The 26,124-nt window shown below is 42.9% G+C and overlaps 2 protein-coding genes across 5 annotated transcripts in view; one reads left to right on the top strand and one right to left on the bottom strand.

Annotated features, from left to right (window-relative positions):
• LOC118377026 (TBC1 domain family member 9-like) overlaps positions 1–3,707 on the bottom strand; it is a 36,623-nt gene extending 32,916 nt beyond the window's left edge. For 2 of the 4 annotated variants that reach the window (XM_052464796.1, XM_052464799.1), the window contains exons 1-2: positions 3,433–3,609; positions 2,710–2,846 (exon numbers count right to left, since the gene is read on the bottom strand). In XM_052464796.1, the coding sequence (XP_052320756.1) occupies positions 2,710–2,846; positions 3,433–3,479 (184 nt within the window). In that variant the 5' untranslated portion in view covers positions 3,480–3,609. The other 2 variants (XM_052464798.1, XM_052464797.1) reach the window with 2 other exon arrangements.
• A 7,192-nt stretch (positions 3,708–10,899) lies between these two features.
• Positions 10,900–26,124, top strand: part of LOC118377029 (RING finger protein 150-like) — a 34,521-nt gene continuing 19,296 nt past the window's right edge. Inside the window, exons 1-2 of the mRNA XM_052464794.1 lie at positions 10,900–11,645; positions 24,482–24,732. Of these exons, the coding sequence (XP_052320754.1) occupies positions 11,189–11,645; positions 24,482–24,732 (708 nt within the window). The 5' untranslated portion in view covers positions 10,900–11,188. The remainder of the gene's footprint in view (positions 11,646–24,481; positions 24,733–26,124) is intronic.

Raw genomic sequence — 26,124 nt, 5'->3', positions numbered from 1 at the left:
TGAATAAGCTCCAATTCAACATTTGGGGTGGAAGGTAGCCTAGCGGTTACAGCATTGGACCAGCACCCGAAAGGTCGCTAGTTCTAACTCCCGAACTGACAAGGTGAACAATCTGCCCATGTGCTCTTGAGCAAAGCATTTAGCCCAAATTGCTCCAGTGTCGCTGTAGATAATGGCAGACCCTGGCAGAGACACCACTCTCAGAGGGAGTCTCAAGGAGAGTGGGGATATGCAAAAACAAACATTTCCAATTCACCTGCGTATTAATACACAATTGTACAAGTGGGAAATAGAACAATAATAAGCATCTACCGAATTACCATCGTCAACACTTCACAATTGAAGCTTGACATTTTTCAAATCTTAGGACTTAAGATTGATTTTAGGGGAACTAGTCATCTATAATGAAACTGTACTATATTTTCTGTTTCTCAGTCTCTATAAATCAATTAAATAAAAAAAATTATAATGTTGACTTTTCCTCATATCAAGTAGCCTCATAAATATGGCTATAAATCAAAAAGCGTTGGCCCTGGTGCCCTTCCATATGCCCCAGGAGGACCAGGTGCTCGCTTGGCTTTCTCTGCCCGCTGAAAATGGGTGTTTACTGGGCAGTGCCAGTCATTGTGCCCAGGCTCTCTCTTCTCCTCAGCAGGCCAACTGGCACACCACACGGTCCGCTCAGTATTCACATAACAATGACATCATCACATATCACCACCGCACGCTTTGTGTCGCTATCCCGAGACAATAGGGAGAGGCAGAGTGTTGTTTCGGGGGCTAACTTTCAGTCGCTGGCATGCGGGGAAAAATTATATCTCCGTCCTTCAGTAAAATGTCAGAGAAATGTCTTGTTGCTGACCAATGAAGTGAGATACTTGCAGGGCATTTTGTCTCCCCTTGTCATATTCATTACTGACTAGCTGACACTGAAGAGGGAGTGACTGACTGGCACTGAGGACAGCAGCACACAGTTCAACTCTCTTTGACTCACCATGACTGCGACGGGCAGTCTAGTCAAAGCAGGGCTACATAGATACTGTATAGAGAGGGCTATAGATATATTCATACAGAGTCATCTCTATGGCTCAGAGTCAAAGACTTGGACTGAATCTACTGTACCTATAGTGAACCTGACTGAATTTCAACTGATCATGACTTTTTTTAACAAGGTAGCATCATTCGTAACCCATTTTCATATTTTTGGATTCTCAGTTGCGATGAATTCAACAGACAGACTGAATCCAGGTCAGCCTGATTGGGATGGCACCCTATTCCCTACATAATGCACTACCTTTGACCAGATCCCCGGTCAACAGTAGTGCACTACATAGGAAATAGTGCACCATTTCAGATGTAGACACAGTCGCCACCACCTATGGTCCTAAAATGATTGCTCCTCCCTGATGTAGCAGTCCTCCTAGTGACTGTGGACTAATTTGGATGGAGTGAGTGAAGTAGTAGAGGAGGAGATGAGTAGAGAAAGGAGAGGGAGAGATGATTCAGCATGTACTACTCCTGCCGGGAAGAAAGAGTGTGCCTTTGCTCTGCGTGTCTCCTTGTGTATGGGTTGTCTCGGTGGCATTCAAAATTCAGTATGGGGTATGACACATCACCAGCCATTTTAACATTCCCTGGGCGTGCTGGGCTCTAATCAATCACAGGTTCATTTCCATTTATTGGAGCTTTTTAACGGTCCCAAGTGCTGGAATTTGTCTTCCCTGTCAGGGGAGATGTGTCCAGCCTTATGTTAGCTAGCTAGTAGCCTAATGAGATTACAATTGGAGTGAACTAAGCACAGTCAATGATTATCTATTTAACAAATCTATGCATTTCTTTCCTTGTTTTATTAATGCTTTAATGGGTATTTAGAAGGCTTACTCTTTGCAACAATATTAGTTACAATTTTCCAGGATCACCTAAAGTACAAGGCCTACATAAATAGCCCAGATCTTGGGATGCTGATCAATAGGGTACATTAGCTGCTGAATGCCCACTAGCTCCATTGTATGTTGTTCTATGGGAGGAGGTCCATTAACGTACAACAATGGCCCTATGACTATTCTGAGCCTAAAACCTCATTCAGATAAAATCACACCTGCATGTGTCTAGTTATAGTAGCTCCCGAGTGACACAGCGGCCTAAGGCACTGCATCTCAATGCTAGCGGTGTCACTACAGACTCTGGTTCGATCCTGGGCTGCATCACAACCGTCTGTGATCGGGAGTCCCATAGGGCAGCACGCTGGGCGTCATCCGGGTTATGGGAGGGTTTGGCCATCATTGTAAAATAAGAATTTGTTATTAACTGACATGCCTAGTTAAATAAATAAACTATAGTAGTAGGGGCTATTAGGGTCACGTGTCTATTCATTCATACAGGTCTACATCCCCTCATGCCATTGTCATCCCTTTGATACCCGAGTGACCTGACCCCAATCCCTCACTACGCATGCAATCTTCTCTCCATTACTAAACATCTGTGAGGCATGAATAATCTCCCAAACCAAGCGAGAGACCCGGCCAGGGGACAATCATTTGTCTTGGCACTGCTTGCACACCAGCTGTAATAGCGTTAAATAATCCTAGCCACGTATATCTGAACTCGACGATGAAACATTCGTGGAGTTGAGCTATGCTTGGCTACAATAATCTATGATTTGGAGACTGGGAGAGAGACGCAGAGCAGAGACAGTTATATGTATCTCACCCGCTAGTCCTCCTCTGCCGTCCCCGTGGCCCTTGCGTTTCTGGAGGATGAAATAGGGATTTGCTCGCTCGGTTATCCACAGCGCACCCGCCTGCAACACCTCTTCAGGGTGCACCCACATCCTCGTCCAGTTGATTCTAAAAGCACATCAAATCCAGTTGATTCAGGCGGTGCCTGTCAAATGAACTGGAATGCTGATTCGGTCAGTCCAGTGGCTGAGACTCGATGCAGGTCCACCGAATAACGCGTACAATTGGACAACGACAACTTGGTTGCAGTGTAGGTATACAACTATGACAGCATAAAGACCCTATTTATTCGCTAAAAACACGCAAAAATAAAATACGCTCTCCAAACATCATGCAAAAAATTGTGTGCAATACACTCAGTGGATCTCAATCACTAGGTGGCACAATAACGCGGGTATCGCATTAAAACAACCGAATCTTACAGATTTCTGTAGGGATGGATCTGAGAGCGACACTTCGGTTCGGTCTTTGTTGTTTATTGTCTGTGTTGTAACCGCTGTCAGGTAGATATCGCTGCCGCCGACGAGTCCTCGTTTATCGGTCGCCAGATATTTCAGAATAAGCGATGGTTGGACGCTAAATAATGTACCCACAAGCACGTTATATCCATTACGCTATTTACAACATACTATCCAACATATATGTATGCCGCCTGCCTCCACATCGAACAACAATGTCATTTAATGCAACCTACTCTCTACCGCCGCTACCGCACAGCTCCGTATCAACAACACGCGTCATAGAGTGGCCACATCGTTACGTCAACTTTGTGGGAGGTGGTTGCATAATTATAGCCTAGGCCCTACGTGGTAATAAAGTAGGAATTCAAATGACTAAAGTTGTTCATCGATATGACTTGGCTAATGTTTACAAATACCAGGTGTCGAAGCTGTCTTCAGGAGCAAAGCTGTCACTGCCGTCTCTCTCTCTCTTGCATTTGTTGTTTTTGCCACCTGTTACCAATTAGTGGATCAATTGTAATGGTTTCCATGGTTTCTTTCATCTGTACTTTTTTCTTTAATTCAAATATCATCAAAGCAATTTTATAAGCAAATACAATTGCCATAACTTACACCTATGTCCAGTGGGTAGCCTATAGGGGATTTACAATGACATGCCACACACATTTGGGATTTCTTAAAAACTTGAGAAGGGGGTGTTTAAGAATGAAAACGTTGAATTTGTAAATTCCCAGTTAGTCAGAGGGCTGAAAAGGTACACGAAAATAATATCCAGTTTAAAACATCAGTTCCTTCAACACCACACACCCACAAACCTGTCAGACATGAGTCAACAAATGCTTGTGTGTCAACAAACAAATATGTGGTAAATATGTGGGAGTTGATGGAGAGAGAAATGGTTTATATTCCACAACGTCTCTTCGTCTACAGTATGTGGTCCATGGTCTGCTAAAGGCCTGTACTTAACTGTGCTTGTTTATATATATATATGTGTGTGTGTGTGTGTGTGTGTGTGTGTGTGTGTGTGTGTGTGTGTGTGTGTGTGTGTGTGTGTGTGTGTGTGTGTGTGTGTGTGTGTGTGTGTGTGTGTGTGTGTGTGTGTGTGTGTGTGTGTAGCTTTGCTAAACTGACTGCACTTTAAGGATTCACAGATTCCATCGACGCGTGGGAGACCTTGTCTGAGGTTGCTCGACTTTCTCTCGACAGACCACATTAAGTAAACTCGGAGCTGCAGAGATGAGACCGATGTCACTACACTTTCTGTTGTTGTTGGTTTAGACTGAGGCTGAAGGTAGGGACAAGCAGATGTGCATAGTGCACTATTTGTTTTGACCTTCCACCTATTCACCAGTAACCACAGTGGGGCTATGTCAGGGGCTCTGTTCAGTCAGTGTTTGTGTACATAGTCTGGAGGAACAGTTTCATCCACAGAATTGGGGAATGGAAACTTGACATTTAGGACTAACAAACAAACCCACTGACATAATGCCGACTCAAAGGGACCCCCTAAATACGTGTACTTGAGTTCACAAGATCCAATTTCCAACTGAAGTTTACTCTGTTCTCATTTCTTTCCTAAAGATACTCTTCCACTAGATCGAAAAGTCCCTCTTAGTTTCACCCTGTTTCATCTGCAAAACTTCTTGTGTTTTTAGCCTCAACTTTTATTCTGATAATGCTCAAAAGCACCTTAAATTTAGGGCAGGATTCAAGTGAGGCTTACCTTTCTGCCATTTAGTGGGCAGAGGGGCAAATTCATTTATAATTGGATTAGGTTTATGTGTAGAGTTGATTAAATGTTATGCTACACAAAAATAAATAACACATTTTTCTAAAGTAATCCAACCAGTTAGTTAGATTTTTTAATCCCATTACTGAAATAGTTGTCAGTTTAAATGGCTTAGACTTCCATCTCCTACTGAGACAAGCTCTCCTGACAGAGATGGGGATTTCTTCAATGTTTTTTACTGTCAAGCAGACATCAGGGATTGAGGCTTTCAAGCTTCACTCTCAGTCCCAGTCAAGTTAAACCCTTCATGGTTGAGTTGATCGTGGAGAGCTGCTTTCTGCTTGGCAGTAGGGCCTTCCTCCCGGCCTTCTCTTACCATCACAGAACCAAAACAGAACTATCTGTTCCATAACACATCCTCATATCCCCATTTTAGAAGCAGTCCTTCCCTTTAAAAAAACAGAAGCAGAACTGAAACAAGGGTTCCCATTCTAAGGAAATGTTCCTTTTCCTCTCCTTGTTCTGTTGTGAGCTGCCAAAACCCCCGAAATCAAACAGTGGTGCTACGGTAAACACTCCTTGAAGGAGAAAACACCTAAAGTAAGGATTTCCTCAGTATATAACTAAATGAGGAAAGGGGAAACCTAGTCAGCTGCACAACTGAATGCATTCAACCGAAATGTGTCTTCTGCATTTTACCCAACCCCTCTAAATCAGAGAGGTGCAAGGAGCTGCCTTATCCCATGTCATCGTCTTCCGCATTTTACCCAACCCCTCTGAATCAGAGAGGTGCAAGGAGCTGCCTTATCCCATGTCATCGTCTTCCGCATTTTACCCAACCCCTCTGAATCAGAGAGGTGCAAGGAGCTGCCTTATCCCATGTCATCGTCTTCCGCATTTTACCCAACCCCTCTGAATCAGAGGTGCAAGGAGCTGCCTTATCCCATGTCATCGTCTTCCGCATTTTACCCAACCCCTCTGAATCAGAGAGGTGCAAGGAGCTGCCTTATCCCATGTCATCGTCTTCCGCATTTTACCCAACCCCTCTGAATCAGAGAGGTGCAAGGAGCTGCCTTATCCCATGTCATCGTCTTCCGCATTTTACCCAACCCCTCTGAATCAGAGAGGTGTAAGGGGCTGCCTTATCCCATGTCATCGTCTTCCGCATTTTACCCAACCCCTCTGAATCAGAGAGGTGCAAGGAGCTGCCTTATCCCATGTCATCGTCTTCCGCATTTTACCCAACCCCTCTGAATCAGAGAGGTGCAAGGAGCTGCCTTATCCCATGTCATCGTCTTCCGCATTTTACCCAACCCCTCTGAATCAGAGAGGAGCAAGGAGCTGCCTTATCCCATGTCATCGTCTTCCGCATTTTACCCAACCCCTCTGAATCAGAGAGGTGCAAGGAGCTGCCTTATCCCATGTCAACGACGCAGTTGTTGTTTAACTGCCTTGCTCAAGGGCAGAAGACCAGATTTTTCCATCTTGCAGACTCGGGATTCAAACCAGAGACCATTCAGTTACTGGCCCCACACTCTTAATTGCTGGGCTACCTGGGCACCCCAGAATAGCATAGTTAGGGTATGTCATATTTAGGCTATTTCTAGGGTGTAGGCAGTGGTGTAAAGTACTTAAGTACAAATTCTTTAAAATACTACTTAAGTAGGTTTTTGTGGTATCTGTACTTTACTTAACTATTTATATTTTTGACAACTTTCACTTTTACTTCACGACATTCCTACAGAAAATAATGTACTTTTTTCTCCATTAATTTTCCCTGACACCCAAAAGTACTCGTTACATTTTGAATGCTTAGCAGAACAGAAAAATTGTCCAATTCACGCACTTATCAAGAGAACATGTGGTCATCCGCCTCTGGCTATCATTACATTTTCAAAACAAGAAAATGGTGCCACCTGTTTTGCGTAATATAATGAATTTGAAATTATTTATACTTATACTTTGACTTTTGACGTTTAAGTATATTTGAGCAATTACATTTACTTTTGATACATACAGTGGGGCAAAAAAGTATTTAGTCAGCCACCAATTGTGCAAGTTCTCCCACTTAAAAAGATGAGAGAGGCCTGTAATTTTCATCATAAGTACACTTCAACTATGACAGACAAAATGAGAAAAAAAATCCAGAAAATCACATTGTAGGATTTTTAATGAATTTATTTGCAAATGATGGTGGAAAATACCGTGTGCTCCCTCCCGGAGAGGGAGCACACGTGACAGTACCCCCTTCCAGCTGCAAGACGCCGACCAAAGGGACGATTCCCGAGATCAGGAACGGACCGATCACCTCTGCTGAGGCGCAGGAAACCTGTCGCCGGTTTCCTGCGATTAACCGGTGATCCAGTGAAGGCATGATCCGGCTGTAGCAGGGAAGCCTGGCGATCCAGCTGAGGCTTGAGAGCCTGACGAACAGGCGGAGGCTGGGGAGCCTGGCGATCTGTCTGAGGCATGCAAGCCTGTAGCAACTCCCGGACACGAAGTCCTTCCCACATTCCCACTTCCCTTAGGTGAGGGAATGTGTAACAATGTGTGTAACAATGTGCACTGAGACGGGAACCAAGTTCAGGGAGTGAGTTTTTTAGTAAAATAAACGGCACATAATACAAAACAAGAAACCGAAACAATGACGCATGGGGAAGGAACCAAAGGGAGTGAGATATATAGGGAAGTGATGGAGTCCAGATGAGTCTGACGATGCGCAGATGCGCGTAACGAAGGTGGCAGGTGTGCGACATAACGAGTAGCCTGGTGACCTAGAGGCCGGAGAGGGAGCACACATGACAAAAGGTGAATTTGTCTCCCAGTGTCTGTTGGAAAGCAGACTGAACCAGGCTGTCCTCTAGGATTTAGTCTGTGCTTAACTTTATTTATAACGTTTTTACCCCTTTTTCATGATACCCAATTGGTAGTTACAGTCTTGTCCCATCGCTGCAACTCCCGTACAGACTCGGGAGAGGCAAATGCGGAGAGCCATGCATTCTCCGAAACACGACCCTGCCAAGCCGCACTGTTTCTTGACACACTGCTCGCTTAACCCCGAAGCCAGCCGTACCAATGTGCCGGAGGAAACACTGTACAACCGGCGACCATGTCAGCGTGCATGCGCTGTGTTTGAAATTCACTGTTCAACTAAGGGACCTTACATATAATTGTATGTGTGCGGTACAGAGATTAGGTAGTCATTCAAAAATCACTGTAGCCCTTTCCTGCAGGCCTCATGGGTGGAATGTTATTAATATGATTTATAGTTTTATTAATATATATATTTTTTAAACAGACAAATGACATTGTTTCTACAATTTTGTTATATTTCGGTCTTCTGTGATGTATATAAAGTGTAATATTGGGATGCAAAATCAAAATGTAATACATCAACTCTATATCTGACATGGTATAGGTGACTTTTTTTTAAGCCCATAACCATGTCTGTGAGGTATATACTTTGTTTCAATGTAGATTTGTTTAAGACTACCAATAATCACTGTGACCCTGATTTAGCCCACTACAGTATTAAACACTATTGCACATAGTGAGTCCATGCAACCTACTGTATTCTGTGATTTAAGCACATTCTTATTCCTGAACTTATTTAGGCTTACCATAAGAAAGGGGTTGAATACTTATTGACTCAAGACATTTCAGCTTTTCATATTTAATTGTTTAGTAATATATATATATATATATATATATATATATATATATATATATATATATATATATATATATATATATATATATATATATATATAATTCTACTTTGGCATTACGGGGTTATTTTGTGTAGGTGCTCTAACCACTACAAAGTATCATGAGATGGCTGTTGTTGATGTGTTCTGTGTCATTCTGTGTTCTGAGTCATTTCCTTAAAGTTCCCCCATGTCTCTGATACCAACATAATGAATGTCAGCTAGCTGTCAGCTACTGCAAGAGATACATATTTCACAATATGTTTACTATTACCAAGGCACCTGACCACTGACTGAGGGCCAAATTCATACGGTCTTGTACAAATACAACATCTGTGGATTTGATTGAATTGAATCCAAAAGGATTACGTCAATAGTTTTACGTCTTGGCAAATCCAGATCAAATGGAATAGATTTGATCATTTCATATGTGGTGGCAATGGCATAAAATACTTCTAGGTTTCCTACTTCAAAACGGTAAGGAAAGTGATTAGATGGAGACATGGCCTAGTTATTTCCAGTGAAATCTCCCTTCCCAAAAGGCTGTGCTGTGGAAATGCAACGACCTGTCACCTTACTACTGTACAAAAATACTCTCTAGAGTCAATATACCATCTCATCTGACCTCATGTAGGTTTACTGTATCTATCTCCATCTGTCCATATGAACACAATGGTGTGTGTGTGTAGGCTACTGTACTAAACAACAGTCTGTCATTCTCAGATCCTCCTGGTATCCAGCCTCGCCCAGAAACGTTGTTCACGAAATATGTGGTCAATCAGATTTTTCACAGAAGCACATGTTGTTTTATGGCTACATTTCTCCATGGTTCATAAAACGTTTGTTACGAGTCTTGTGTTCAAATCTAACTCCATATGGATGACTTGCTGTATTTTGGGCGTTCAGAATAATTACACATCAATAGTGGCAACGCAACAAGCCTGAGACTGTATGGCTCGGTTCCAATATCCACACTAACATATCTCTTTGCATGAAGCCCTATTCGGCATGTATTCAGGTGGGATGCTCCTGTGGATTTACCCAGAGCCACACCAACACTGCTGTAGACCCACCGGCAGGTCAGATGCCCAAACATGATAAGCTTGACACTTAGAAATACCTATTGAACCTTCCAGAATACAGTTCAATGCATATAATAATATACTGTCTCTGTTCATGGGGTTGCTGTTTACACTAAAATACATAGAGCAGGGTTTCTCATTCACAGTTTGTGTGTGTGTGATATCTGTTAGCCCTCGTCATGTATCGTACATGTTCCTGGGTCTAATTATACCTGGTCATCACACAAACTGTATGTACATGTAGTATATACTATTGTTCATTATATGTCACTTTATTCCTAGTTATATGTACATATCTACCTCAATTACCTCGTACCCCTGCACATTGACTTGGTACTAGTACCCCGGGTATATCGTTACTCATTGTGTATTATTTGTTTTATTATTATGTGTTTTACTTTCTATTATTCCTCTATTTTCTTTCTTTCTGCATTGCTGCTAAGTGAAGGGCCCGTAAGTAAGCGCTTCACTGTTGGTCTACACCTGTTGTTTACAAAGCGTGTGACAAATAACATTTGATTTGAGTTTATGTGAAACTATTATTAGACTGCATTTATCTAGACTTCTATTCATTGGAAAGAATGTGATTAATTGGGACGTATATAGGGCCTATGACGCATTCATCCTATATACTCTCTTCCAAAGGCTAGCATGATGATAGACATGTAGTAGGATACAGTGCTCTCTTAATAAGGTCAATTTGAAGAACTGCTTGCAATATGTAATCCCAATATTTACCCAGCAGAGGGCAATGTTTAATCGATTACAGGTCACAGACCCACAGCTATGATCATGTTATTTTTCTGCAATGTGTCTTGACAATATTATGCTCTAATTCGAAACCCCCAATGTAAATTTAGTGTGTGTGTGGGGAGGTATATATATATACCGGTCGAACATATATATATATATATACCGGTCAAACGTTTTCATAGTGTTGATGTCTTCCCTATTATTATGCAATGTAGAAAATAGTCCAAATAAAGAAAAAAATATTGAATGAGTAGGTGTTCTAAAACGTTTGACCGGTAGTGTATATATATTTGTTTTTTTTACTAACAACTTTGGTGGGCGAAAATAAATAATTCGAGGTCGCCTATTGCCGATCCCTGTATAGGCGAACACTAGCCTTTATTATGGGGGACAGGTTCGACTATATTCGTGATCCCCGCCCAGGTCACATGTTCAGAAAGCTTGTCCAGCTGACTGATAACAACATTGCAGGCCGGTTGCTTAGGTAGCAGTAGGCAGGGTGGAGAAGCACGCCTACAACCAACTGTTTAAAAACATTTCTGTCAACAATCAGAAGCTACCTTTAACCAGTTGGTTTGCTACATCACTTTTCAAGTATTTCAACTTCAGGGTAGTCCGAAATCGCAGTCGTCGAGCTTGGAAAGGGGGAGGCTACCAGCGAGAGGCAGCTTTTAGGCTTGGTGGAGAGGGAAACATTCGCTATATCCTCGGACTGAACATGGCAATGTCCCTCATCCAAGCCTGCCGCAGTCTAGCTCTATCAACATGGCTGCTATCCTTTTGCTTCGTGCATTTGCTGTGCCTGGACTTTACAGTGGCGGAGAAAGAGGAATGGTACACCGCGTTTGTCAACGTTACTTATGTGGATCCCGTGACTTCAGAAATCAAAACAGAGAAGACTGAGTGTGGAAGATATGGCGAGCACTCCCCCAAGAAAGAAGCAAGAGGGCAAGTGTTGATGCCTTTGCTTTTGCAAGAGAGACAAGCTTGCGACCCGAACGCTAAGTATCCCCTGCCTTATCAAAACAATGCTTGGATGGCGTTGATAGCTGCGGGGAATTGTACATTCAGAGATAAAATTCACAGCGTCGCTGCACTCCACAACGCATCTGCAGTCATAATTTATAACGTGGGCTCCACTAATATCAACGATACCATAACAATGCCTCATCAAGGTAAACTACACTTTCGGGGGAGAAATGCATCATACTCATCAATCTTACATGACTGTATGCGATGCACTGTATCACTTGTATGAGACACTGTACTTGTCACTGTTGTGACTTGGTGACAGTTTACAAGTGCTCTGCCCTCTTATCATGTCGTTATGGCAATGGCACACTGTTTTAGGCTGTTGAATACTGGCAATGCAATCATGTCAGTAAGCAACAAGCTCAAAACTGTCAAACTCACTATTATATATTGAACTAATCAACAAAGAAGCACATTGTTCATTTGAAGCACATTGTCCACAAAACTAGATTTTGGATTGCAGGCCTACTTGTTAAGGGAATGGGCCACTTGTGTAAAATAGATATGTTGATATTATGCTGCATAGCCCATGCATGAACTCACCATGACCCTCTGGGAGTTGTATCCACCCAGCTCGTATAGACTATTGATGCATGTTTCCCTGACTGCATTGGGATAGATCATCAGTCAAGCTCTGATATCCTACACATTCCCTATACATTTTTAGCCTATATCTCATTTTAATGCATATCTAATTCTCGCTGATTCTGAACTGGGCCAAATGTTGAGTCAGGGGTTGGCATGGTACTGGCTCAGACCAGGCTGAGGCTGTTGTGTAAGCTAAAGAGTTCTCCTGTAATTTCTCTCTCCGGCTCATTCTTGACCGCATCAAAATCTGACCTCACCTCCCTCCCTGTCCTTCTTCAGCACTGACAACTGACCAGGTGAAAGCCAGCCTCATGATGAGCTTCCACCATTATTGTTTTCACTTGTCAGGTATGTTCCAATCAGTGCAGATGAAGGGAGATGAAGAGACAGATGTTTTATTTTTTACAATTTAGAGCCTGTCTCTCCTGCTGTCTCTCCCTGAGCCATGTCGGAAAGAATCAAGGACAAAGAGGAGCAGAGGGGGGACAGGAAGTAGGAGGATTTTAGTTTTGGGTGGACATAAATATTAATGGCAGAAGGATTTAGCACAGTTAAGATTTCAAACCCAAAATTATTTACATTTTTGGGTTGTAAAACTGAGTCCTGCTTTGCAAGAGATCCAAATGGCAATCCATATTTTATTTTATTTTACCTTTATTTAACTAGGCAAGTCAGTTAAGAACAAATTCTTATTTTCAATGACTGCCTAGGAACAGTGGGTTAACTGCCTGTTCAGGGGCAGAACGACAGATCTGTACCTTGTCAGCTCTGGGATTTGAACTTGCAACCTTCCGGTTACTAGTCCAACCACTAGGCCATCCTGCCGCCCCGGTACAGCTTCTGTCAACTTAGTGTGTGTGCATGTAGAAGAGTCTTTGTTTGTTTTTGTAAAACCTACCCAATTCAATGGTGACACTGAAGTACCATAAATACACTTTGTGTATTAATGGGGTCGACAGACTAATTCAAATGTACTAATTGAGTCATCTCTGTTTAGCCTTGGCTTGAACATCTACAGAAAGCGACGGTTACTATGACAACGTTTCTTAGACATCTGATTTCGTGGCGTGCTTTTAATTGAACTATCACAGCGTAGTGATGGGTGGACATGTTTAAGATGAGCCAGCTTGGAGAGTCAAGCACATCCAATGGACATTTTAATCAGTTGGGTATGTTATCCCTCAGTCGAAGGTGTTTCCGTCTGGGCATCTTATGAGTCCTACATAAAACACCCTCCCTCTATTCATGATCCATACTAGAGGTCGACCGATTATGATTTTTCAACGCTGATACCGATTATTGGAGGACCAAAAAAGCCGATACCGATTAATCGTCTGATTTTTAAAAAAATAATAAAAAAGTAAATTAAAATGTAAAAAATTTTAATTAAATTAATTTGTAATCATGACAATTACAACAATACTGAATGAACACTTATTTTAACTTAATATAATATCAATAAAATCAATTTAGCCTCAAGTAAATCATGAAACATGTTCAATTTGGTTTAAATAATGCAAAAACAAAGTGTTGGAGAAGAAAGTAAAAGTGCAATATGTGCTATGTAAGAAAGCTAACGTTTCAGTTCCTTGCTCAGAACATGAGAACATATGAAAGCTGGTGGTTCCTTTTAACATGAGTCTTCAATATTCCCAGGTAAGAAGTTTTAGGTTGTAGTTATTATAGGAGTTATAGGACTATTTCCCTCTACCATTTGTATTTCATTAACCTTTGACTATTGGATGTTCTTATAGGCACTTTAGTATTGCCAGTGGAACACTATAGCTTCCGTCCCTCTCCTCGCTCCTCCCTGGGCTCGAAACAGCAACACAATGACAACAGCCACCATCGAAGCAGCGTTACCCATACAGAGCAAGGGGAACAACTACTAGAAGGCTCAGTACGAGTGACATTTGAAACGCTATTAGCGCGAGCTAACTAGCCAGCCACTTCGGTTACACCAGCCTCATCTCGGGAGTTGATAGGCTTGAAGTCATAAACAGCACAATATTTGACGCACAACAAAGAGCTGCTGGCAAAACGCACTAAAGTGCTGTTTGAATGAATGTTTACGCGCCTGCTTCTGCCTACCACCGCTCAGTCAGATACTTAGATACTTGTATGCTCAGTCAGATTATATGCAACGCAGGACACGCTTGATAATATCTAGTAATATCATCAACCATGTGTAGTTAACTAGTGATTATGATTGATTGTTTTTTATAAGATAAGTTGCTAGCTAGCATTAAACTTATCTTGGCTTACTGCATTCGCGTAACAGGCAGTCTCCTTGTGGACTGCAACGAGAGAGCGGCAGGTCCCCGAGCTGACAAGGTGAAAATCTGTCGTTCTGCCCCTGAACGAGGCAGTTAACCAACCGTTCCGAGGCCGTGATTGAAAATAAGAATGTGTTCTTAACTGACTTGCCTAGTTAAATAAAGCTATTTAAAAAAAAATAAGAATAATAAAAAATAAAAATTGGCAAATCGGCGCCCAAAAATACCGATTTCCGATTGTTATGAAAACTTGAAATCGTTAATAAATAAATCGGCCATTCCGATTAATCGATCGACCTCTAATCCATACCGTCTCTCCACATTCCTTATCTTTTCACATGCAGTCTAGTCTAGAATTTTACATAGAGCTCCAAGACAGGATTGTGTTGAGGCACAGATCTGGGGAAGGGTACCAAAACATGTCTGCAGCATTGAAGGTCCACAAGAACACAGTGGCCTCCATAATTCTTAAATGGAAGAAGTTTGGAAACACCAAGACTCTGTCTAGAGCTGGCCAAACTGAGCAATCAGGGGAGAAGGGCCTTGACAGAGCTCTAGAGTTCCTCTGGAGATGGGAGAACCTTCCAGAAGGACAACCATCTCTGCATCACTCCACCAATCAAGCCTTTATGGTAGAGGGGCCAGACGGAAGCCACTCTTCAATAAAAGGCAAATGACAAGGTTCTCTGGTCTGATGAAACCAAGATTGAACTATTTGGCCTGAATGCCAAGCGTCACGTCTGGAGGAAACCTGGCACCATCCCTACAGGGAAGCATGGTGGTGGCAGCATCATGCTGTGGGGATGCTTTTCAGCGGCAGGGACAGGGAGACTAGTCAGGATTGAGGCAAAGACAAATGGAGTAAAGTACAGAGAGATCCTTGATGAAAACCTGCTCCAGAGTGCTCAGGACCTCAGCCTGGGGTGAAGGTTCACCTTCCATCAGGCTAATGACCCTAAGCACACAGCCAAGACAATGCAGGAGTGACTTCGGGACAAGTCTCTGATTGTCCCTGAGTGGCCCAGCTAGGGCCCGGACTTTAGCCTGATCGAACATCTCTGGAGATACCTGAAAATAACTGTGCAGCGACGCTCCCCATCCAACCTGACAGAGCTTGAGAGGATCTGCAGAGAGGAATGGAGGAAAAACTCCCCAAATACAGGTGTGCCAAACATGTAGCGTCAAACCCAAGAAGACTTGAAGCTTTAATCGCTGCCAAAGATGCTTCATAAAGTACTGAGTAAAAGGATCTGAACACTTATTTAAATGTGATATTTCTGTTTTTTTTTTAAATATAAATTTGCAAAAATTCTAAACCTGTTTTTGCTTTGTCATTTTGGTGTATTATGTTTAGATTGTTGAGGGGGAAAAAAACATTTAATCCATTTTAGAATAAGGCTGTAATGTAACAACAGTCTGAAAAAGTCAAGGTGTCTGAATACTTTTCGAATGCACCGAATGTGTGTGTGTGTGTGTGTGTGTGTGTGTGTGTGTGTGTGTGTGTGTGTGTGTGTGTGTGTGTGTGTGTGTGTGTGTTGCCCACATGCGTTTTGAGCTCGGCTACACTTTTGTCTTTACTGTAGCTCTGTTTACTGAGACAGATCATGTTAATGGATTGAAACTAAACAAACCATGTCTGTGTCTTAACACAACCTGACTGTGCGACTGGTTTGACGACGTGCTGTAAAATGTAGCACCCTCCTTCACAATGGGCTGACAGGTAGGTTATGCACTATCACCCTGTTAGCACGCTGCCAAACTGCATTAGCCTGCTGCAAAAGCACTGACACACCTCCTCCAACCAATACAGAGTGGTGTCTGTCTGTATGGGCATCCAAGCTGTGCAGGTGATCGGGTTGCATGAGGGTTGGCATCAATGGAATGGTTACCATTGCTGATGTTTTGCCTTCTTTTAACTGAGGATTACGCCATGTGGACCAAAACTGGTAATTACATTCATATAAACCCCTTTGTTCACATTCACTGGCAGTCTCTGACAGATTCCAAGCCCTATCTTCACGTCACCCCGCTCCTCCGCTCTCTCCACTGGCTTCCAGTTGAAGCTCGCATCCGCTACAAGACCATGGTGCTTGCCTACGGAGCTGTGAGGGGAACGGCACCTCAGTACCTCCAGGCTCTGATCAGGCCCTACACCCAAACAAGGGCACTGCGTTCATCCACCTCTGGCCTGCTCTCTTCCCTACCACTGAGGAAGTACAGTTCCCGCTCAGCCCAGTCAAAACTGTTCGCTGCTCTGGCCCCCCAATGGTGGAACAAACTCCCTCACGACGCCAGGACAGCGGAGTCAATCACCACCTTCCAGAGACACCTGAAACCCCACCTCTTTAAGGAATACCTAGGATAGGATAAAGTAATCCTTCTCACCACCCCCCTTAAAAGATTTAGATGCACTATTGTAAAGTGGCTGTTCCACTGGATGTCATAAGGTGAATGCACCAATTTGTAAGTCGCTCTGGATAAGAGCGTCTGCTAAATGACTTAAATGTAATGTAAATGTCTATCTGCATCATCTCCTGGACTGGACAGGAGCATGCTGGCTTCTAATGGGGAAGTGAGGAGAGATGATGGAAGGCCCTACCAGATGCCTCAGACACATGGGGCCAGCCGAGGAGAGGGGTTTGGGGGTGGGTGGCCACCCCTGGCGAGCTCTCTGAGACCCCCATTGGGTCCCTCCCTGCTTGGCTGGCACAGTCCAGGGGATGTGTCTTTTAAGGCGTCAGTATTCTTCAGCTCGGCCGGCGCCGAGCTCGGCTAGGTGAACTGAACAAGTGTGCTTGTATACTCCCTTAAAAGACCATCGCTTGAAAAATGATAAAAAAGTGTTGATGGTATTGTTTGTCCATTTTGAGAAGCCGTAGCCAGTATACACTTCAAAATAGTTAAATTAATCTAAAATAACTCAAGAAATCTGTTATTCATTTTGAAGTTTTTGCTGAGGGGATCTTAGTCTTGCAATTTGACATCTAACTAAGATGTTTGCAGTATTTGTCTCTTATTTTATTTTTTTGCATGAAAAACAACAAAGACATTACTGAAGAATCCCTATTATTGACCAATCACCGACAAAGGGGCGTAGACTTCGGCAAAAATTGTATGCCTGAACAACTGAAGTGAACCAAAACGTCACAAAAAGTCGGCATTATATATGCACTAACTCTTCCAAACTATTTTGTCTGGGAAGCATGTGGATACGAACCACACCACACACACCCTTCCTGCTGAGAGGGTACAGCGGGCCGGCAGTCCCTGGGAAAAGAGGAGACTGTGCTATTTCTGGGGCTGCTAAGACTCATACTCCCCGCCCTGAGACGAACAGACAGAGATGGGGGGGGAGCAATGATGAGGGAAAGGGGGACTAAAAGAAAGCGAAAGGAAGTGCCAACAGAAGTGGACTGTATCGGCCAGGGTAACCGAGGGCCAAGAACCTCGTTCTCTCTCTCTCATCTTAATTAGGTTGGCCCCACCTGTGACAAAGAACGCATACAAGGCCTTTTTGTATGAGAACACTCAGACCTCTTTGTGGACAGGACACATGAATCCTATCAGGGCTGATCTTTATGGAAGACTAGACACTTGCAGTCTGGCTTTTATATGGAGGGAGAGCAATGAGCATGTGTAGGACATTTTCTGAGAGCTGGAATTAATCACTAGATTTCTGTATGTGGCTCCCTCCCTCTGCCTGACTATGTTTTTTTAGGCAGTTGTTTTGTCGGCCATCTTGGCTATGCAAATTTCAGTGGCTACATGTATGAATTATTTTATATTTTTATGCACATTTTTGCTGGACAGACTAACACCGTTGATATTGAATAAGGATTTGTGCTGTTTAATTACAGCTAACCAACTACTATTATCCACTACACAGCAGGTTATGCTGCCCTCAAGGCTGCTAGCAAAACCTAATCCTCAGCAGCAATAAACAGGTTAGCGCCCTTCCTCTAAAAATCAACTCTAAAAAGCTCACTCGCTCTCTATTCCACCTGGCTTGCCTTATTATGCACCATCGTGGCTGATTATGCACCATCGTGGCTTATTATGCACCATCCTGGTTTATTATGCACCATTCTTGCTAAAGGGTGTCCACAAAGAGGAGAGATTTTGGACTAGTTCAGCCTCTGTCGGGCCATCGGTTGATATTACACACTGCTTTGATTTTTAGAAGCAGCTATTTCCGTTTTCTTGTTCTTTCTCTCTTTCTAAATGAAATGGATTCGCCAACTACTTGCAGACAGTATTGATAAAATGTGTATAACATCTTGCCCCTTGTGGAATATCTTTGTGTCTGTATTCTTGTCTCCTTCATCTGGGTTGTAATTTCTAGCCTGGTCCAAGATCTGTTTGTAGTGTCTTGCCAACTCCTGTGGTTATTGACATGACTATGACCATAGGAGTTGGCAAGACAGCACAAACAGATCAGGGACCAGTCTATGTAATCCAAAATCCCACCCAGATGGTAAAGATGGCTAAAACCTTGAGTCTACTCTGCACTACCTACTTAAGATCTCATACTTAACAGCTGAAGCATGGCCAGTGTGCAAAAGCAGCTTTGCAGACGTAGAACTTTGTCAATGTGTTCCCTTACCATGGCCATATTGTTCTCGAGGCTCATAGAGGGGAAGAAGTGAATCCACTCCCTGGGGCCATGTGTTGCTACTAATCTTTTGGCATCCATGTTGGATTGTGCCCTCATGTCCAGATAGTTTTTTTTTATTCATCAGTTGAGGGGTATCTGGTTAGGTTAGCAAGCCCATTGTTTTTTTTTAAAGCTGTGTAGCGTTTGTCAGGGTGTAGGGCTCAGTGTTAACGTAATAGTATTAGCAGCCGTGAGATCTGTTTACCGTGCACACACAGCCTTGTTTTTCTGTCGGTGATTGTGCCGCTGATTGCATTAGGAATTGCTACCCTTAACAGTTGCTGCTGCAATGCTCGTTGCTAATTCAGCCAACTGTGTCTGTGTGTGCGCTTGTTTGCATATAGGCTTATATGTGACGTTTGTATGAACAAACCATGGTGCTGCTGCAATGCTCGTTGCTAATTCAGCCAACTGTGTGTGTGTGTGCGCGCGCGCGCTTGTTTGCATATAGGCCTATATGTGACGTCCTTGGACCTAATGCATTGTGCCTTGTGTGTAAACCCTATATGCAGGGTAACACAGTAGCCTCCGGCCTACTACCCATTGTGCACTGTTACATCACAATGTGATTTAGGCCCCGTCTATGCCAGGACATTGGCTCCGGAGCTCTTTGTTCCTGATGCGCTTAATTCATTAGACCACTGTGTATTATTAGATTTAGTCTAGTCGTTTTAGTTTTTTGGAAACAATTAGGCCATCTGAAGCCGAAAAAGCACACCTTGCCAGTAGCCCTTTAACTTCCGTTTCAAGACGATACGCCTTTGAGAGAAAAAAGCTTCAAGACTGTATCTTTTGGACCCATACGAAGAGTTGGGCTAGTAAAGATTATTATTATGTAGATTATCTATAGATCTGCTCTCCCTTCTCTCCATAAACCTGTGGCTTTATACAACGAACTAGTTACATATGGAGATTTATGAGCATAATAATGCATTGCGCCTTTCCCATATGAAATGTGTGCTGTCCATGGGGGATCAGTCCCTGCGTCACACACACATACCTCTAGGTTTATTTCCAGGACCGCGTCATGAAACTGGGCGCTATGGCGACCGATCGAGAGTACAGAGAAACTAGTTGTATTCTGTCTCCTCCATCTCTTCCCTCTGTCTTTTGACCACCCTCTTTCACCCACTCTAATTTGACCTATTCTCACTGTTAGATGTGAGTCATGCAACCCTGCCAAGGAAAATTAGCATGCCGTATCGCATAGGCCGTATCCCATAGGCGGAGTGTGAGTTTCAAGTTTGGGGAAGCAAATTTTCACCTGAAAAAATGCACCTTTTATAATAAATCATTCCATGCATCATCATATTTGCAGACTTATGTAAAATAGCCTACTATTCCAAATGTGATGAGTTGATTGGATAGTTGTAATTTAGGCTAATAATATAACTTAATCATTGAATGCATGGCTGTAGGCTATATCAGATACGTTTCTTCTTTCTTTGCACAGGAACATCTTGGCCTTTTCTGAACACATGTCATGCAATTCTACTATACTTTATATGACTGGAGACAATAGCAGAATCTTTTTTTTAGTACGACAAAAATGACAGGGTAGCCTACTCTGCTGACACTGACAAACAGATCAATTAAAACGATGTTGTCTGATCCATCTAATCGTCCTATGAGAAGGGTAGACACATACAATTATGACGTTCATCTAACCTGGAGGAGGAAATTATTGTCCAAAAACTAACTTTCAAGTAGCACATACCCAACCATGAAAGAGTGGATATGCGCACTCACCGGGAGTATGACTGAAACTTTTGGCTGGTGCTAAGAAGAAAGGCTATACTGTTCACTCAATTCAATTGAGAATTTTGACAACTAAAAGACATATTAGTCTTTTCATTGTCTTTTCTTTACAGCAATAGACATTTGCATTCCAAATTATGTTTTCCTTCAATTGGATTTTGAAATATTGCGATATGCCTGACTGGGCTTCTACTTTTCACTGACATTCGCAACTCAACAATCATCTATGTGGCTATTTGCCAGGTGCGCTGTCCAAATTGCGGCGCCTTCTGACTGTAGGCAATGCGTTTTTACATTTTTATTTCACCTTTATTTAACCAGGGAGGCCAGTTGAGAACAAGTTCTCATTTACAACTGCAACCTGGCCAAGATAAAGCAAAGCAGGGTGACACAAGCAACAACACAGAGTTACACATAAACAAACATACAGTCAATAACACAATAGAAAAGTCTATATACAGTCTATATACAGTGTGTGCAAATGAGGTGAGGTAAGGCAATAAATAGGCAATAAATAGGCCATAGTGGTGAAATAATTACAATTTTTTTTACCATTTACCATTTTGCAATTAAACACTGAGTGATAGATGTGCAGAATATGATTGTGCAAGTAGAGCTACTGGGGTGCAAAGGAGCAAAAAAATAAATAACAGTATGGGGATGAGGTAGTTGGATGGGCTATTTACAGATGGGCTATGTTCAGGTGCAATGATATGTGAGCTAATTTGACAGCTGGTGCTTAAAGTTAGATAGGGAGATATGAGTCTCCAGCTTCAGTGATTTTTGCAATTCGTTCTAGTCATTGGCAGCAGAGAACTGGAAGGAAAGGTGGCAAAATTAGGAATTGGCTTTGGGGGTGACCAGTGAAATATACCTGCTGGAGTGCATGCTACGGGTGGGTGCTGCTATGGTGACCAGTGAGCTGAGATAAGGCGGGGCTCTACCTAGCAAAGACTTATAGATGACCTGGAGCCAGTGGGTTCGGTGATGAATATGAAGCGAGGGCCAGCCAACTAGAGCATGCAGGTCGCAATGGTGGGTAGTATATGAGGCTTTGGTGACAAAACGGATGGCACTGTTATAGACTGCATCCAATTTGCTGAGTAGAGTGTTGGAGGCTATTTTGTAAATGACATCGCCGAAGTCGAGGATCGGTAGGATGGTCAGTTTTACGAGGATCCACAGCTTATATGTTTTTAATAAAGCCAATGATCCTCTGTGGCCAAATCATGCTTTCTGGTGTAGTAGCTTATTTTAAATTATTTTATGAATTATTTTATGAATATCTGTATCGACAGGAGTAAGATAATTAGGCTATATAATTTTGCCAATTTACTTTAGGAGAAGCTTAGCTCTTAGCCTTATGGACGTATGGCAATCTTTTGGCGGTTTTAAATCCGCATTTGTTAGTGAATATATTTCAGTCTCTGGAGTAAAGTCCAATGTTCCTTTTCTAATCCGGAATTCATTAGTGAGTGGGTTGACGTAGTCATCCATTTTTGAATGCCTTGCTGCTTGCTTTGTGTCTTTCTTGGGCTAAAAGTTTTGCAGCTACTTTTATTTCTTCAGTCACAGCTTTTTCCAACCTGTTTTTGTCTGTTCTGCAGTGATAATATGGTGTTGCTCGGTGCCAACTTTCCTCTCTCTCTTTTTTTTCTTTCTCTCTCTATCCATCCCCAGGGTATGGTGATATAATGGCCTTGGCCACTTTCAGACCTCCGCCGGGTGCCGAGGGTATCCCACAATGCCCTGTGGCTGGCCGGGCTGCCTGGGCGGCGGTGGTGGCAGAGTGAACGAGCATCTCCTTTAGAAATTACTGATAGATGGAGTGAAGAAGTGAAGCACCATGGGGCTTCTGTGTTCCTGTGGCTCCGCACAGACGCCACGGTAACGAGGGTGCAGAGTACTAGAGGAAATGATGTCACCGAGTTCCAAAGGCTAATGAGTCACTTAGGCCCTTGACGACACAGACGTCATCCCACATCAATGTGTGGCTGCAGATGGAGTGACCATGAAGTGTAATCTCTTGTCTGGGATTTTAAACCACTCAGACACCTCTGATAGGCTATACTTCCTATCTATCACTCTCACCTCACCTCCCAATGCTTCAGTCAGTGGTTAAAGTGTGTCTGTGTCCGATAGACAGGTAGGCAGTACATACTGTAGCTGCAAGTTAAGGCACTCGGAGTCTTGCCTCGCTGAAGCTTTTTGGCCTGCTTCTTATGAACGTGAATGGCGACCATTTTGAAATCTTGAGGGGAGTCGATTGTGTTATTTAGTGTGTTAGCTTAGGACTTTTATCACTGTAATTATAATTATAATTTTCTGTGTGAAGAAAGGGTATATTGAAGCTCTAGTATCTTGGTGTGACGGTTGAGGATTGTGTGAAGTGTCAGGTCACAGGCCATAGGGAGAGGGGCTAGATGAGAGGTGAGGATGAGAATAATGTCTGGTGGGAGGCCCTGTCAGAACTTGCTAGTTTCAACTCTGAAAGGAGTTAACTGAAGTGTTAAAACACAACGTGTTAAAGTGGCACTTCTGTTGTCCATGACCTTGATAACATTCAACTCAACAACCTTCAACTCAGTTGTGAAAGTGTTAAAATATCCTACAATTTTCCACTCTGTTGACTATCTGGTGGTGTGAACTAATGGCTTTGCTATGAAATTATGTTCCCTTGTAGAGTGTCTGGGGGGTGTGTGTTGTACTTTGTTTGACCCTAAATGAGCTACCGATCAAACCTTTTTAGTGGCAGCTGGGCCTGACCTAATTGTCAATTGGACTGTGTTATCAAAGCGGTCTGGTATTGTGACACCAGGGACGTGAAATGTTCAAAACGTTGCTGATAGAAATGTCAGCTGATATGCTTCCTTACTCTGTGACAGACAAATAATTTCTGTTCGACAGATACAGATTTGTTTGAAATCTGTAATGTTTTCTCCCTTCTGAACAGGGCCACAGGGCTCTGACCCAGACATGGAGAGCCAGGGGTTTTGTTTTGTTAGCTCTGTGTCCTGTCTCTGCCTGAATGAACTCCCAGTAGGCTAGCCTAATGCTAATTACTCACTGTGTTCTACAGACAGTGTTCTGTGAATACAGGTTATTTATAGTTTAGCTCAACCCTGATACACAATAGGGGTCTGATACCTCCACAGAGAGGTTTCAAATCTCATACAAATTAATGGGATCTAATGAAGCCACAAAGGAGCAATTAAAGAGCCACATGCAGTCCCACAGCCACATGTTGCAGATCTCTGTCCCATACAAAAAAAATATTGGCACATTAATACACACATATGGATGTGTAGGTTGTCTCAACAGATCCTTTATTAACTTTCTTTCCAATGAACTACAACATATTTACAGTAGTTGGTTGGATACATTTTGTAGCAGCTGACAAAGTCTTGACTTCCTACCAGCCTGGTGTTCTAGAACGGAGCAGAGAAAATGTCTAAATGGGCCTCTTGGAGATGGGCACTGTATTTTCTAAATCACACAACACCAAATGTTTCGCTTAGCAGGAGCTGTTGTGTGACTTAGAAAATACAGTGCCCATTTCCAAGAGGCCCGTTTAGACATTTTCTCTGCTCTGTTCTAGAAATGTCTCCCTTTTGCAACTTTTTAACAAACCGGATAAATATTTGATTGACTTTACCAACGACTGCTCTTCTTTTTGTTCACCTGGAAATTCCTGTTCCAACAGGTACGGGGGATATCGTGGCGATCATGATTCCGGAACCCAAGGGTCGGGAGATCGCTGCTCTACTAGAACGCAACGTCACGGTGACCATGCACATCACCATAGGAACGAGGAACCTTCAGAAGTACGTGAGCAGAACGTCGGTGGTGTTTGTCTCCATCTCCTTCATCGTCCTGATGATCATCTCCCTGGCATGGCTCATCTTCTACTATATACAGCGGTTCAGATACGCCAACGCTCGCGACCGCAATCAGGTACGGTTCACTGTACAGACACATGAATATAGTCATTTGGTACACCCCCCCCCCCTCCAAATATCAATAACGAGTCTACATACAGGGGGTACTGGGTTAATGTGAGGAACGTAGTGAGTGTAGCATTGTGTAACCAACCGTCTGAAGGGATTATAACATTAAGACATGGTTGGTAATGTCATCCTACTGTATTTCAGTGTGTCTCTGATCTGCTACTATATACAGCGGTTCAGATATGCCAACGCTCGTGACCGCAACCAGGTATGGTATGACCGTAATGACAGCGTAAACTAGCAGTTTGACCACAGTATGAACATACTTTTTCGATATCTATATGTAGAGCAGTTGCTTTTCTCTGAGGTGATTTGTCTACTCTAAACCTCTCCCTGCTTTTTCCATCCAGAAATGAAGGCCAAAATTAAAAATACCGCAACAGCTGGGTTTGCTAGCGGAAACTTGTTGGACCGTCAACCGGGTAGTCCTGTTGGACAGTGTAGTCAATGCACACACTGTGGCCCACACTTTTACAAAAAAAGATGCTATCTAGAACCTTAAAAGTTTCTTCGGTTGTCCCCATAGGAGAACCCTTTGAAGAACCCTTTTTGCTTGCAGGGAGAATTATTTTGGTTCCAGGTAAAACCATTTGGGTTGCATGTGGAACCCTTTCTACAGAGGGTTCTACATGGACCTAAAAAGGGTTCTTCAAAGGGTTTTCCTATGGGGACAGCTGAAGAAACCTTTTTCTAAGATTGTCCGATGTTGACACAAATGTCACAGACAACCGCATGGGTTGTCAAGGCGAATGGGCACCATGGTGACAATTTTTAGATTTTTCATACCTACTGGAGTTGAATTATGATTCACTCCAAGAACTCGCCAGGCCTGAAACCACAAATCTGTTCTCTGTTGATGTCACAATGACTTTCCTTGATGATTGATTGAGAGCAGCTGTGGGCAGTGGCCTGGTCTGATGCAGTTCTTTTCCACAGTGAGAGTAGACCTAGATGACGAGGGTTAACAGCCTACCTTTTTCTCAATGTCTCTTAGTATTTATCTATCATCCACTCAAATCTCTCCCTTACTCATGCATTTAGCTCTCTATCGCTCCCTCCCTCTCTTTTTCTCTCTCTTTCCCTTTTTTCATACCTTGCACTACTCAGGGACCTGACTCGGCCTGTGTTTTCTGCTCTGGTCTGCAACAAAGGGTTAACTGTCAGCTCAGAGACGCTGCTATGTCAACATCACTAAGCGACTGTTCATCCTGCCGGGTTAAAACATTACACAGCCTCTCAGAACGTCTCCTTCAGATCTATTAACCAGTAATATGGTCCACCATGGTTCAGATGGAGACCGTGCATCTCAGGCCCTTTCTCTAACCTTGAAATGTGTCCA

Source organism: Oncorhynchus keta, chromosome 16 (genome assembly GCF_023373465.1).
Source record: "Oncorhynchus keta strain PuntledgeMale-10-30-2019 chromosome 16, Oket_V2, whole genome shotgun sequence".
NCBI classification, from domain to species: domain Eukaryota; kingdom Metazoa; phylum Chordata; class Actinopteri; order Salmoniformes; family Salmonidae; genus Oncorhynchus; species Oncorhynchus keta.
This window is presented reverse-complemented; position numbering and strand designations above follow the sequence as displayed.